At 31.3% G+C, this 15698-nt stretch overlaps 1 protein-coding gene across 5 annotated transcripts in view; it reads left to right on the top strand.

Moving 5' to 3' along the window:
• Nucleotides 1-15698, top strand: part of LOC145252570 (lysine-specific demethylase 5A-like) — a 123297-nt gene that overhangs the window by 56653 nt on the left and 50946 nt on the right. For all 5 annotated transcript variants that reach the window (XM_080112189.1, XM_080112192.1, XM_080112188.1 and 2 more), the window contains 9 exons: nt 322-477; nt 1415-1507; nt 4122-4210; nt 5669-5831; nt 10133-10252; nt 10457-10651; nt 11256-11370; nt 13041-13229; nt 15363-15513. In XM_080112189.1, the coding sequence (XP_079968315.1) occupies nt 322-477; nt 1415-1507; nt 4122-4210; nt 5669-5831; nt 10133-10252; nt 10457-10651; nt 11256-11370; nt 13041-13229; nt 15363-15513 (1271 nt within the window). The remainder of the gene's footprint in view (nt 1-321; nt 478-1414; nt 1508-4121; nt 4211-5668; nt 5832-10132; nt 10253-10456; nt 10652-11255; nt 11371-13040; nt 13230-15362; nt 15514-15698) is intronic.

Raw genomic sequence — 15698 nt, 5'->3', positions numbered from 1 at the left:
TTTGGAGGAAGGTTAATACTAAATAAAAAATTTTTTAAAGAAATATTAAAATTTCAAAGCCCACTTTTTTTCTATAAAAGTATAATTACTACTGCTATGAAAAAAGAGGGGGGAGGAACAGGTGACCCTTACACACAACTGCTACGACTGTAATTATACATTCATTATGTATTTCATTCACTGCTACACACCATGATGTATACAACTATTTGTTTACATGAGAGATTTATCTGTTGCAGTAGTATGAGGGATTGATTACTAATATGTATGAATATTTGTTTTTATACTTAAAAATGTTTAACACTTTTTCTTTTTAATTAGATGGTATCGTTTGACCAAGTAGAAAAAGAGTTTTGGAGACTGGTCAATACTCTTGAAGAAGAGGTAACTGTCCAGTATGGTGCGGATATCCATGCTATGGAAAAGGGCAGTGGCTTTCCTACTAAGTCAAATAAAGATATTTTTCCAGAAGACGAGGTGAATGACTTGTTATTCTCATCAAATAAGATGATTTTAAATATATGAAAAACAATTATGTCATGCTATCTGAATCTGATGTTTATATTTTCATATAAAAATGATTAAATTATTTTATTGAAATGAACCGATAATAATTTTACGCTTCTTTCACAATTATATTGCCAAAAAACTGGAGTTTATTATGGTTATTTCTTTTGTGTGTGTCAGCTAATAAAGTTCTTAACCAACATGACCTAGATGGCAGCTTTTACTGCTATCATGTAAATAAAATTTAAGATAAAAACTATTAGAATGCAAAACAATTCTTAGTTTCTGACTAATCGAATACATCCACAGAATAGACACTTTTGGTTTGGTTTGGTGATAGTGAAGAAAAATCCAATATTTGTTTAAAGTGAAAAAAAATTATAAATATTACAAAAGTTTTTCTGCAAAACCTTTTATTAACAAAGTAATTTTCATGAAGAATAACTTTACAGTGCAAAGTAAAAGTTTTACATAAAGATACAATCTTGATTATGTTCGATATCCTTGTATCGAAATAAGTGGAATAAAAAAAAAAAAAATCAAATCTTGCTGAAATGTTGTGAGCAATAATTAAGCTTATAAAAATATTCCAAAAATATACAAATAATAGCTTTTCCCATAAATATGGTAAAATTTAAGCATAATTTGGTTATTTGTAAATAAATAAAAATACTATCCCAACTTTGTAGTTCACAAATCCTTTTGTCATTGGCATAAATGTATTTGTTAAAATAAACCTACTCTGTAAATCAGTCGAAGGAATGCATAATTATTGTATTAATCTTATGTTAAAAATATAATAACCAATGATTAGTGAACAAGTTGTGGCAGGAATTAGTGAAAAATTACATTGATTTATACACATCTTTTTCTGTAAAAATAACCTTATATGGTTTATTTATTTTAGGAATACATTAGCTCTGGTTGGAACTTAAATAATCTCCCAATTTTGGAGAAGTCTGTCCTTTGCCATATAAATGCTGATATATCAGGAATGAAGGTATGTAAAATATTTTGCTATGCATCTTTTTCTGTTTCATATATATATATATACACACTGAAAATTCTCAAATGATTATGAGATAATATTTAGTCTTTTTTTTTTTTTAATAATATAATTTGGCTGTGTATATTTGTATGTTCGACTAAATAGCAAAAATGAAAAAACAAATAAACACAATGTTCATATTTTCTCGCTCAGCATTGTCTCAGATGAATAATATCCAAAATTTAGAAAAGATTTGTTTTTTGATCCTAAACTAGCACAGATTTAAGGGGGAGTATGTACTAAAGGAAAGAAAAATTTTTTTTTTTTTCATTAAGTGGTTAATTCCACTATGCAAACTTATTCCTCAGGAATCTTTAAAAATAAATTGTCTGTGTGTGTTCTCAGAGAGAGGAATGGGCTGGGCAGAAAAGATAGGTGTAGAACGAGGAAGAGTGAACCCAGAGAGGGGAAAAGAGAAAGATAGAGATAGAAGTTTTAATAGGACCGTTACTTTTGCCAGGACAATGCCAGATAACCGTGCTAGTATAAAATAAAATTTTCTATTTGATTTTTCGTTGGTTTTACAAACTTAAAAATTGATTGATTTTAACAATAGTTGAATAAGATATATTGTAATCATGGAAGAAAGTATGGATTTATTGAGCATCTTTATGCATTTTTTTTTAGTTACTGATTCCATTTCCACTTTTAATAGGAAATTAAAAATGATAAATATTTAGTCATGATATACAAGGTGCCTTCAGTAAGTTTCCAGACTTTTCGTATCTATTTATTGACAGTACATGCATGAAACTCTAGCCCCCTTCGAAGTAATCTCCTCTGGCTGCAATGCACTTGTACCATTCCAACAACTTCTGGAAGGTCCATAGAAGTCCTCCTGTGTGAGCATGTCAATGACCCTCATTACAGCTTCTTTCATCTTTTCAATTGTCTCATAACGACAGCCTCTTAAGGTTTTCCTTAGGCTTAGGGAATAACCGAAAATCACAGGTCTGGACTATAGGGAGGGTGAGGAATTGTTTTGATGCTCATCTTGGTCAAATAATTTGTGATAAGGATGGAACTGGTGCATTCGTGCAAATCTTCCGCATTTTCAGTTCCTCACGAATAATTGTGTGTATAGTTCCCACACTGACATAAAACTGCACTTATCTCTAGACACACATCAGTTCTTATCCATAAAATTCTTTATTTGGCTAATCAACTCTGGTGTTCTGACTTCCTTACTCATCTCACACCTCTTATCATCCCTCACAGACTCCCTGTCTTCCTTGAATCTCTTATGCCACTCAAAAACTGATGCTCGATTTATGCAAGATGGTCTAAAAGCAGTCTGGCATTTTTACCAAGTTGAAAACAATTGCATATTGTTCTAAAGTGTCCTCACATCTAGATTGCATTTTTGAAATTCACTAGTTCTGATAATCAGGCTTTAGTAGGGGGTATTCCAATTCCTGCTGTAGGTGTTCAATGTAACCTGAAATCATAAAAATTGGTCAGCCATCTCATAAGATGTATAGCAATAGCATAGTGAATTTTTAAGAGTCTACAACAATTTTAAATGTCTCTACAAAAAAGTCTTGTATTTTAAAAGTTTAATAATATTGACAAAACTTAAAACTGCTGTTCGGTTTTCATTTACCAAGTTTTATTTTGTTTCTTGAAGTGTTTGCCTGTTCAGACACTGAAGAGTAGTGATACAGCAAAACAGTGTGTGTGGATTTGTATTATTCAAACTACTCTTCTCATCTTGATGTAAAATTTACCGGGAAAGACAATGGAAGTATTCCTGAATCTTGAAGTGCAACTCTAAGAGAGCATAACCCCTTTGAAAGTTTAACTATTGTTTTTATGAAGTTTAAACCATGTATCATATTTTTGGAGGAAGACAATATGAGTGGTCCTGAATCTCTACATTTACATTCATATGTGCTTCACATACTTCCAAGTGACCATGTAGACAGAATCACTTAAAAAGTATGTTTGTGTGCCCAAGTTTTCTTGTGTCTTATTTTAAGTTGACATAAAGAATGTCTGAATTGTTTCGTTGTGACTTAAAAAATTGAGTGTGCAGTTTTTATTCCCCCTCCCTCCATGATTTTTGGAAAATTAAATCAAAGAATTTTTCCCATCTTTTTTATATAATAAAATGTCAGTGAATAATCTTGGTATATTAAGTGCATAAGACCTCTCATAAAATATGTCAGGAATATACAGATCAAATTCTCAAATATCTCATTAGGTATGCTTTAAAAAAATTGCTTGTAAATTTCTTTTGTGAATTCACGTCATTTATTAAAATTGTATAGAATATTGCTGTTCACTTGATTAGTTTGTTCTAAAAATCTATTACACTATTAAGTTGTTAGAATTTGATTTTAACAAAGCAACTCCGTAGAAGTGGAACTTGTTAAATACTAGATGTGAATTTAGCTCTCATATATATATATATATATATATATATATAATGTGTGCGCGTGTATAAAATGCTGAAGCAATTATTGAATAATATATTTTGTGAAACCTTGTAAGAATTTCTTGCAATGTAAAAAGTCAATATTTCATTTATTTTCTAAATGATGTTTAAATATATTTTTAACTTCAGATTCCCTGGTGCTATGTTGGCATGTGTTTTTCTTGTTTTTGTTGGCACAATGAAGATCACTGGAGCTACTCGATTAATTACATGCATTGGTAAGTAAGGTTTTGTAATAAAAATTAAGTAAGATGTTTAGTCTTGTTTGGAGTTAATTTTGTTTTCTTAATAAAGAATTCGTTTATAAAAAGTTTAATAACTTAACTTTTGAATGTTACATTTTCTGTATAATTTGAGAAAACAAGAACATAATCTATACACAATTTCCATTTCTAATTGCTATAGAATTTGAATGCAATCATAGCAAATAAGTGAACTGTTAGAATAATCTGAAAAAAAAATCTCTGATTTGAATATGGATTTACAATATTTAAGTTTACTCTTAGCTTTTACATTTGGGAGATATCCATGCAAATATTAGTACTTTTGTGTAGTTTTTCTGACAGTTTATGTAATGAATCTTTTAAAAGTAGATTGTATTTAACGAAAAGTTCTAAATAGATGTATATATGTGAGTAGATATGTATGTGTGTGTATGTATGTATATATATCTATATATATATATATATATATATATATATATCTATATATAATTTACTAAACGACTCATGACCACTACAAGTATTTGTTCCACTTAGATTTTGTTCATAAACTGTGATATATTGAAGAAGTTCTAAAAAATAAAAAGTAGTTTATTGTCATCTAATTTATATGCATATTTATGAACACTATGGAAATTAGCTGGAAAGAGTCCCTATGCATATCAAAATTTAGTGTGATTGAATAAACATAGAGACAGGTGAAACAAATATAGATAGCTCAGAAAAATTAAAATTATGACGAATTAAAACAGTTTTTCTTTTTTAATTAAAAAAAAATGTTCTCTAAATAACTGTCGCAGAATTAAGATATATTTTATAGTATTTTGTGTTAAAGTATATAAGAAAAGATTTTCAGTGAAACAATAACTCGCATTTAGTATAATAGTTATGAAAGAAGGGCCACCTATTGTTGCCTTGGGATGAAACTCCTGAAAATAAAGTGCTTTGATTAAATAATAATTACTAATTATTGGATTTTGTATAAAATTTTTAGTAAAATTGATTTTTTTATGGGCCTTTGTTATAAAGTAAAGCATTTCAGCTATTTATATGTTTGGCATGAATGTAGACCCCTCAATATGATGTGATGTATCCTAATTAAAGAAACTGATACCACAATTGGATTCTCAATAAAATGTTAGACAAGTTGTCTCATCTTGATGTAGAACTGTTTTCAATTGCATCATCACATACCACATTTATTTTATAGGATATATGACAACCAAGGTCTAAAATAAATGCTAAACATTGGAGAAAATGCCATATCCCAGAGAGGATTTTTAACGTGCCACAAAATGGCCATTCTAATAGTCACAAACAGATCTGTCCATCTTTGCTGTAGAAGAAGTGATTAAATTAGGGTATTTTGGCCTTTATCATACTCTTATAATGTATTGAAGTTTCAGGTTGTATATCTGTTGTAAATCTGCATTTAAATTTGTTCAATGTTTTTAGGGGGGAGCCAAAAACTTGGTATGGAGTACCTGGTGAGGCAGCTGAATTCTTTGAAGACTCTATGAAAAAATCAGCCCCAGAACTTTTTGAGCAATCTCCTGACCTTCTTCATCAATTGACAACAATTATGAACCCAAATATTTTGATGGATATGGGAGTACCAGTAAGTTTTTCTTTTTTTTTTATTTCTAATTTGTTGACATACAGTTAATTTAATCTAAAGAAACTATTTTCAGAGAAAACAAATTTAGCATTTGTTGATTGAGAAATACATTTAAAGGAAGGATGTTTCAAAATGAATTATCAGTAATTTTCTCAACATAAGCAATCTATCAGTAACCCTGCCTTGCTTTGATTAGAAACAACACGCTATGAAAATGACATAATGACAGTTTATGTAACCAGATGACATGTTACTAAATGATTCCTTGGAATTTTGTGATTGAGATGATCAGTGCTTGGAGGTATTCACTACCATACATTGATTCTTGACTCCACACCTTATTCATTTTATGAAGGCTTATGTTACTACAAATTTTTTCGCAGACATTTTATCCAACTTTATTTTAAACAATATTTTCTTATGAAAAATCATTAAACAAAATATATCGTCTAATTTCCATGTTTTTTCACTGAAGATAGTAAATAATACTCAAAATTATTTTTTTCCTGTCAATTCAAATATAGAGAATAGATTAAGATAGTCTGAGGAATTCTTGAATATTCGTGCCCTGTCGGCTGGGGCTGTAGAATACGTCGATTGCACTTCTGTACAGGGGTAAGACCCTCCCCTCTCCCAATGAGGCCACCTCTTGGCCGTAGGTGGCGACTCGTAAGGGGTCAAGACAGAATCCTGATGGTTGAGCAGGTGGTCAATGGCTGGCAACACACCACTTTGGCCCTTAGTTGGTCTGACGGTTGGTTGGATGGGGCCCAGTCTGATCAATCGGCTGGTCCTGACATACGCTAGGTCATATATAGTTATTTTTCTTTCAACCATATTATCTGATCTGCTCTTGTAGAACACTTCCCAATGCTTTATATTATGAGCTAGAAGGGGCGGGAATCAATCTTGTTAAGAGAAAGAACTGATGACTCCTGTTAGATTATTGAGCAAAACAAAAACCAGAATTTGGCAGAGGATCAGATTTTTTTTTTTTTTTGCACAAATATATTGGTATTGTATTGTAGTCTCAGCGAAGGTGGATAGGTTGCCCTATTGGTTCATTCTCAACCATAATTGGACTTTGTGGTGAGTGGTGGAGCATAGTACCAATGAAAATCAAAACTCAATCATGGCTCCCTCTTTTAAAAAATCCAGAAAGTATTTATCAGATTCAGATTCTGACTCAAACTTCCCAAAATTGATTATTATTGAATCACTGGATAAAATCTAACTGATAAATTATCTTGAAGTCGAAAAAATGTTAAAAAAAACTTCAAAATGGCAATCTGCTAGTTAAAGTTCAAAAGCAGAAACAGAAAATCTGCTCAAAATGAATACATTCCACATTAAATACAAAACGTATCCACATGCTAGATTAAATACCTCAAAAGGCGTTATAAGAAGCAGAGAACTTTCATTAGCAACACCAGAAGAAATTGAAACAGTATAAAAAAAAGTGTAGAGGAATATAAGAAAATTACAATCAGACAAAACCAAATCATCAGACACTTTTTGATAAACCATCAATATCAAAAGAGATCAGGATTCGTTATACAATAGAAAGCGTAGAACAATTTATACTAGCTTCCCTTTGATGTTTCAAATGTCAGAAATTTGGTCATCACAAAGACATTTGTAGAGGACATCATATGTGTGGGCAGTATGGTGAACGTAACCTGAATCACACGGTGAGTGTAAAAATTATAAAATGTGCAAACTGTCATGAAGATTGCCCTGCCTTCTCAAGGGCCTGCAATTTCTACAAGAAAGAAAAGGAGATAATTTATGTAAAACACAAAAGAATTTACCATTCCCAGAAACTAGAAAAATTGTTCAAAGCTATATGGAACAAAACATTTGCTCGTACTGTAAAAAACAACAAATCTCAGGACACCATTCAAATAGATAACTATAAAAAATTTATAGAAAAGTTAATAAGTTTACACACAAATGAATAGCTATCATTTCAAGAAAATCTTAAAAAAGATGTATTTAACAGAAATAAAACTAGCAAAGCCTATTACAAAAACAAACTAAAAGTGGATAACAATGTAAGAATGTCCAAAGAGAATTCTCGGATGGCAGATTCTACAAGTGAAAGGTGCCAAAGATCACCAATCCAACCTCCGGATTCTAACAAAAACATAATTGAAAATAAAACAAAAGAAAATACAATTATAAAAAGCAGAACTAAGTAAAAGAAAAAAATAACTTGCTTTGATAACCGCATCAAACAAAGACAAAGAAGGCAAAGAAATGGAGTGATAATAAAACCACAAATAAGCAAAACTAAATGTATTGAAAAAATATAACTAGTTTCAGCACTGTTTCACACATACGTATGTGTAGGTGTTCCTGACATTCCAAAACTTAGTCCAGTGGTATGTGGATTTGATTTTTAGATAACTCATAGTGGTTGATATGCCATAGAACCTAAACAGCCAATTTAAAATTGTTTACAAAAAAAGTGTGTCTGTTGAAACTTAATAATTTTTAAATATATGAATTTTTAAGATATACAAGGGCCCAACAATATTTTTTGGACACTTTGAAAAAAGTACTTCAAGGTGGTTACTAGTGCCAAAAACTTTTGAGATTGTATGTAGTTGAGGAGTGAAAATACACTACTAGTGTAATCATTTTTTTAGTTTGGCTTTGATAATTTTAGTTTTTTGTGATTTTTGTGAAAACTAGCGCGACACTATTTTTGGACATGACAAAAAATCCTATTTTATTAAGAGCTATGTTCATGTATATGCTGCTGTATGCAAATTTTCTGCTTGTACACTTAGCTGTCATAATTATAATCAGTGATCTGTTCTATTCTACTGGCAAAACAATTAAGTTTAATGAGGTAAAATGCGTTCAAAAGAAGTCGTTTGTTTGGCATGGAAGAAGCGGGAAGATTGCCTCAACATCAGAAGGATCGCCATGGATTTGAAGCTATCGAAATCAACGGTCAAATACATGCTGAAGACAAACTCCGAGCGGAAAAAGAAGAGAGGATGGAAAAGATCAATTAGCAAGAGGACTGAAAGGAGAATGAAGAGGACTGTAACACAGCTTTTGACATCTGGAGAAAAAGTTACAGCAAGAAAAGTTAAGGAGAAATGTGAATTGGACGTAAACGTCCGAACAGTGCAAAGAACGATGCATAGGATTGGTTCGAAGTATGCAAAGGCTAAGAAAAAAATTACACTAACAAAGAAACACGAAGGAGCAAGACTGGAGAGTGCTAAAAGGTGATTAACAAAGCATGTTGAATATTTACTGATGAGGAGCATTTCAAGTTTGGTGGGCCCAGATATACTTGGTCGAGAAAGATTGAGCCTGTTGTACTGAACAAACAACAGATGGGAGGAGGAGGAGTTATGGTTTGGGATATGATCTTTGCTAATGAGAATATATAGTTGGAGTGGCTGAAAGGACAACAGAACAGTGAAAGCTACAAACAGTTGCTGGACGAGAAAGCCCTACCAAGGATAAGAAGAGATGTGGAATGATTTTGTTCTACAGCAAGACAATTGCAGCATCCATGTGTCAAAACTCATGAAAGAATGGATGGCTAAAGTGAATATGACTACTTTGGAATTGCCTGCAAAAAAACCCATATCTAAATTTAATGGAAAATGTTTGAGAAATGCTTGCGCAACTTGTCTATGATGGACCTGAAATAATGAAAGAGGTTCAACTATGGGAACGAATACTAGATGCGAAAAAACAACTAATAGAAACACGTAGAGATGTTATTGTGCATATGTTTGATCATTATGAAGAGAGATTGATAAAAGCTATTAAGAAAGGTGATATTACAGACTATTAACAGTTTTTCAATGATGTCCGAAAAATAATGTCGCGTGTGTTTTGTAAAAAATGATGAAAATTAAATATTTTTCCTTACCTAATCGATTTTCTTGCATTTTTATTACAGGTATTGTCTTTATGTTTATGCTATTCTATTAAAGGAATTTTGCCACTCTATGGTACTCGGAAAGTCAAATACTAAAGTGTCCGAAAAATATTGTTGGGCCCTTGTATAAATTTGTTAAATGTGTTGATTTGTTAAATGTATAAACTTCTGAAACTGTTTACTTTTTGTTCAACTTTTACAAGATTTGGGTCGGCATTAAATAACCCAAAATAGGTTGGTACACTGTAATATTAACATTGAAAAAAAAAGAACATTTCTCATTATTAATATGTACCAGGTAGTTGGAGGGATTTTATATCATGAAAACTATACTAAGAAATTTTCACTTTAATCTATTGAAATCTTAAACTTTTTTTTTTCTTTTCAGGTTGTAAAAACCCATCAATGTGCTGGTGAATTTGTTGTCACTTTTCCTCGTGCTTATCATGCTGGATTCAACCAGGGTTATAACTTTGCAGAAGCAGTTAATTTCTGTCCTGCAGATTGGGTGAGTAAAAAAAAAACTTTTTTAGTACACACACACACAATATATATATATATATATATATATATATATATATATGTATATGTAAAAAATATACTGCTTGGTTCTAAGATGATACACGCAGAAAGTAAATTCTTTTAATGCCATAAAAATTAATCATTAAATTTATAATAATCTCTGAATTTTCTTTGCCTTTTTCCATTCCAGTTACCCATTGGTCGTGTATGTATTGACTATTACCGTAAATTGCAGCGACAGTGTGTATTTTCTCATGAGGAATTGATTTGTAAAATGGCTGCTGATCCAGACAGCCTTGATTTTCACTTGGCAGCAGCTACTCATAAGGATATGTTGGTGATGGTGGAAAATGAAAAGAAATTGCGAAAAAGACTTTTGGATCGGGTGAGTTTTTAGTTCTGCAAAGAAATGGCAAGACATTTCAGATTCGATCATTTCAATTCATGTTTCTAATATCAACATCTTCTTGGAAAACTTTTTCATAATTATGTCAGTTTTTTTTATATTATTATTCGAATTTTGACTGATGTAAACTAAGACTTTCTTCAGGTGCGTTTAATGTTTGAGCAATTTTAGAAATTGTCTAATAAACATAAGAAAAAAATGTCAACATTTTTGAGTATTTACAACCAAAATTTTAAACATGTTTCCAGTAGCAATCGATACTAATGTGAGTTCAAGATATTTACATTTAAAGAAAAATGTTACAAATGTTTATTAGAAAATTATTAAATCTTATTGAAATTTGAGAATTGGTGCAAGTTAGGAATTTAGTTTTTATCTTTGAACTCCTACATGCACTTTCTTTGCATGGATATATTAGGTATTAGAAAAAACAAGTTGAAAATCAACATACTCTACTGCACAACCATGAGTTTTTTAAAATCATTTCATTTGATTATAAATATTTATAATATAACTAGAATTTTTATTTGTCATGTTTCAGTTTTATATTTTAACCATACCCCCCCCCTCTTTCTTCACGCAGGGAACCACAGATGCTGAAAGAGAAGCATTTGAACTTCTACCTGATGATGAGAGACAGTGTGATTATTGTAAGACTACTTGCTTTCTCTCTGCAGTCACATGTCCTTGCCGGCCAAGTGAGTATGTGCTATTATTTATCAGTGTGTGAGTGCATGTATATATATATATATATATATATACACACACACACTTTCAATTATAATATATATATAAAAAAATTTTCCAGTTGGCATGATTAAGCTCAATGGAAACCCTTTAACACTGTCAGAGCATATATATCAATAGTGTACATTTCAATGCCAAATATGTATTTATATTGTTTCCTTTATAATATTGTATTTTGTCTTGCACCCGTTTTGTTGAATGGCATATGAACACCAAACAACTCTCCAGAGACTGTTAATATTTTCCTTGGAAAAAAACAATGTTCCAGGAAGTTTTTTAATTAAAAAAAAATAAATAAAAAGGGCTAAAAGTTGGTGAAAATAAATGGCAATTGTTAGAAATCATGATTCATAAAAAACTTAGATATAATTGGGAGGTTTCAGGAGTGAAAACTAAAGTATTTTTTAGTCCCACAAAGATGCATTTATATTTAATGTTCAATGAGTTTGGTGTTTGTATGCCATTCAACAAAACACATGTAAAATGAAATATAATATTATGAAAGAAAAATATAAATATATAATTGGCTTTGGAATGTAAACAATATATATATATAATATATATATATATATATATATATATATATATATATATATATATATATATATACACTTTAAAAAGTCTGGTGCTACCAGATCAGGCTGAAAATATTGGCTTTTTGAGACGAAATACACCCAACATTGATGCTTTTTGTTTTTCTTCTTCCTTTTGCAAAACTTTTTTTCTGCAAAAATGAAAACAACCACTTTTTCCTTCTTCCCATTTCCCTTTGTCTTCCTAACTGTTTTTTTTTTTAATTTAAAATGTACCAAACATGGGGGGGGGGGGAGTAAAGCACAACTGTCATTGTATATGAAGAAAAATCTTTTCTTTCAAAAAAAAATCAAGATAGAAATGACAAATGACCAATTATGTAATGGCTTAGTTCAAGACCATCATGTGGTCTCGATCTTTGATTTTGAAAAGGTATTCATCATTACATGGAAGTATACAATCCTAAAAAGCCTCCACAAAGTAGAAATTAATAGTTATATCCAGCAAAGATTTTCTATCACATCAATTTTTAGAATACAACATGGAAACATCAAATCCAAACAGATGGGAATCAATATCTCAGTTGTTACCATAAACATCTTAAAAATTTAACGGTATTACAGGAACTCTCAGTACAGAAATGAAAAACAAATCCCTATTTATAAGATGATTTCAGTAGCCTATACATCACCAAACATACCATTACTCAAAAAAGATATTCAAAACTATCTTAACAAAATATAAATATGGACAAATGAAAATGGTCTCCGGTTTTCAAAAAACAAAAATTGTGCATTTCTAGCATCTTAAATTAAACATAACATTTCATAAATCTGTCTAGTAGTTTATTCCTTCTAGGGATATAGACACAGATGTGTATTTTTAAATACAGCTTTCAGATCATAATAATTTTTCATAATCCCTCTTCCCCTAATTTTGGAAATTTTAATTTTCTATAAACAATATGCAAATTTAATTTCAATATCCATACTCGTGTAAATTTTTTTTGTAAAAAAATAAAAAAATTAAAAAAAAAAAAAAAAAGTAAAATTTCATTTTCATGACTTATTTTCTTTTGGTTTTGCAGATATAGTAATGTGTATTCATCATGTAGAACATCTGTGCAGCTGTCATCCGTCCCATCATTGTCTGCGTTACCGTTACACACTGGATGAGCTGCCAGCCATGTTACACAGAATCAAAATACGTGCTGAATGCTTTGACAACTGGCGCACACTAGCCAAACGAGCCTTAGAACTGGATACAGACAAAGTTGGTAAGCTACATTATCATTTTCCAAACCTTAAATGTTTTTGTTGAACTGGAACCGCCTTCACTCGTCCCAATGCAGTAAGTAACCGTCTGTCTTGTAATGTCACCTGTTTAGCATCTGAACAGCCAAAGCTCCCTCCCCACCCCTCCAAGCGACCTGCTTTATATGACATTCATCCACGTGAATCTCGCGAGATCACACGAGACCGTTTCTGTTAAATATAAGACGCCATCTTGCTTTTTCTTTTTCCTGTCCAACTCGCATGACTAGCAAAAACGTGGGCGCTTCACAGGTAGGTCATGTTCGTTTCTATTTTCTCCAGTTTTTCCCCATTTTTAGATTATATTACTGACACCCCCGTTCCCCTCCTAACATATACATATTTTAGTTGCTAGCTACTTGGCTAAGTGGTTGACGACAAAAACTGAAAACCTGCGTTTGCCAAGTTCGAATCCATTTTGCTCCACAAACACTTTTATCAAATTCACATCTGACCTTGTCTAACCTCTTGGAAGGGAGGTAAAAAAAAAAAAAAAATGCTCTACGATAAAGCCGGTAGCATTGATTGACATGTTATCAGTATATGTAGCCTAATCTGACTTTCATGGCCGATGACTCAACTGACTCCTACACTGCATTTGCATGGTAAAGAACTTGCCTGGTCTGAGGCAATCTCAACTTTGTATTGATGCTGGTAGAAAATTTATTGGTTGTTAATGACTTCAGACTCTGTAGAAAGCAGAGCAATAATCCTAATTTTGGTTATAATGTACTTTATTCTTTAGGTCTGATATAACTCCTCTTACAGTATGATTTAAACGATATGAAAGATTTGGATGACTATGGTGGCCAGCCAGGTTCACAAAAACAGTTCATGATGACGACTCCTCAAATTTATATTGAATAGATGAAATGGTATTTTGAATCTTTGGAACATTAATAAAACATGTGGTTTGATTTGAAGAATTGATTTTATTTTGCAAATTTATTTTCCTTTTACTCTGGAATACTGTGTTGATGAATTGTATTTATTTGAACTATTTTTTTTATCTTGGATGTTATTTTCAAGTTTCAACTAATTTAACCTTTGACCTCCTTCAAATGCATTCTTTTGAAATTGGGAATCTGTCAAACTTGGGAACCTATTTTTAATTTTATTTTTAGTTATTGTTGAAGTAATAATTGAACCATTGACCTCCAGGAGAATGTCACTCAAAATTGTTAATCAACTCCTTAAACCATTACACCACAGCTTCAGGTGTTAATTATTTTTATTTTCATAAAGTTTATTAAATTAGAATCTAAATTGAGTTACTGTTAATCTGTGTATTTAAATTTCTTTGTAAAATTTATTTTACAACTGATTTATCGAACACAATTTAAAATATATTGAATTGTTAAATATGAAAAATCTTTTATATTTCCAGAAATATTGTAAAATATTTCATGGCCTTGTGCCAGATTAAGCTAATCCAGATCCAAAATGTCAGGTGGGTTGAGGATCAAACTGATTCTGAAGATGGGTTGAGATGTCAGACATTGTCAGTAAGATAACTAATATCTGGAATAAAATTGAAGTTGTAATAGTCTTGGCCATAGATTTAGAATCTACTTGTCAAATCTGTATGGTTTATAAATAGAAAAATAGAAACGTTTCATCCAATGCCAGTAGGCGCAGGTGAAAAGTGAACAAATTCTGTGGAATCTTTCACATTTTTTCTAATGACTGGAAATACTTGATGCTTCGCCAAGGCTATCAGTATTTTTTATCATCATGCCATCACTAGATGAGCTGCCTACCATGTCTTAAGAGAGGCTCATCTACCCTCAAGAGAAGGATAGACCGCACCAGTTTCCAAACCTAGTATTTTATCTTGCGGTGCATACAGCGCCTTGTCTTCCCAAATGGTCACCCATCTGGTACTGGCCAGGCTCAATGTTGCTTAACTTTGGTGATTTGGCGAGAACCGGTGTCAATAGATTGTGCCGTATATGGTTTATAAATAAACCAAATTTATTTTGCAAGATGGCTAAATCATTCAAGAGTTAAATCAATGTTGTGAATGCAAACTATAATGAAACTGAAGTATTTAAAAAAAAAAAACTGTTTACTGAAATTTTAATATTTCTGTTTAGATCTAGAAGAGCTGAACAGACTTATCAGTGAATCTGAAGAAAAACATTTTCCTGATTCTGAATTACTTGATCGTCTCACGAATGCAGTCAATGAAGCAGAAAAGTGTGCACTTGTTGCTAATCAATTGGTCTCGAAAAAAGTCAGGACCAGGTAAGTTCTTTCTATTTTCTCTCTTTTAATGCTTTTTACTAGTAAAGTCGGTATTTATTATGCAACATTTTTTTTTGGGGGGGGGGCACTATTATTGTTTTTTATACTGATGAGCTATGTAAATAAGTATTTAAACCCTAACCAAAGAGAATATATGAATTCATAGCTTTTCCAAGTGAAATTGA

This window comes from Euprymna scolopes, chromosome 29, assembly GCF_053919585.1.
Source record: "Euprymna scolopes isolate OS-2025 chromosome 29, ASM5391958v1, whole genome shotgun sequence".
Taxonomy (NCBI): Eukaryota; Metazoa; Mollusca; class Cephalopoda; order Sepiida; family Sepiolidae; genus Euprymna; species Euprymna scolopes.
This window is presented reverse-complemented; position numbering and strand designations above follow the sequence as displayed.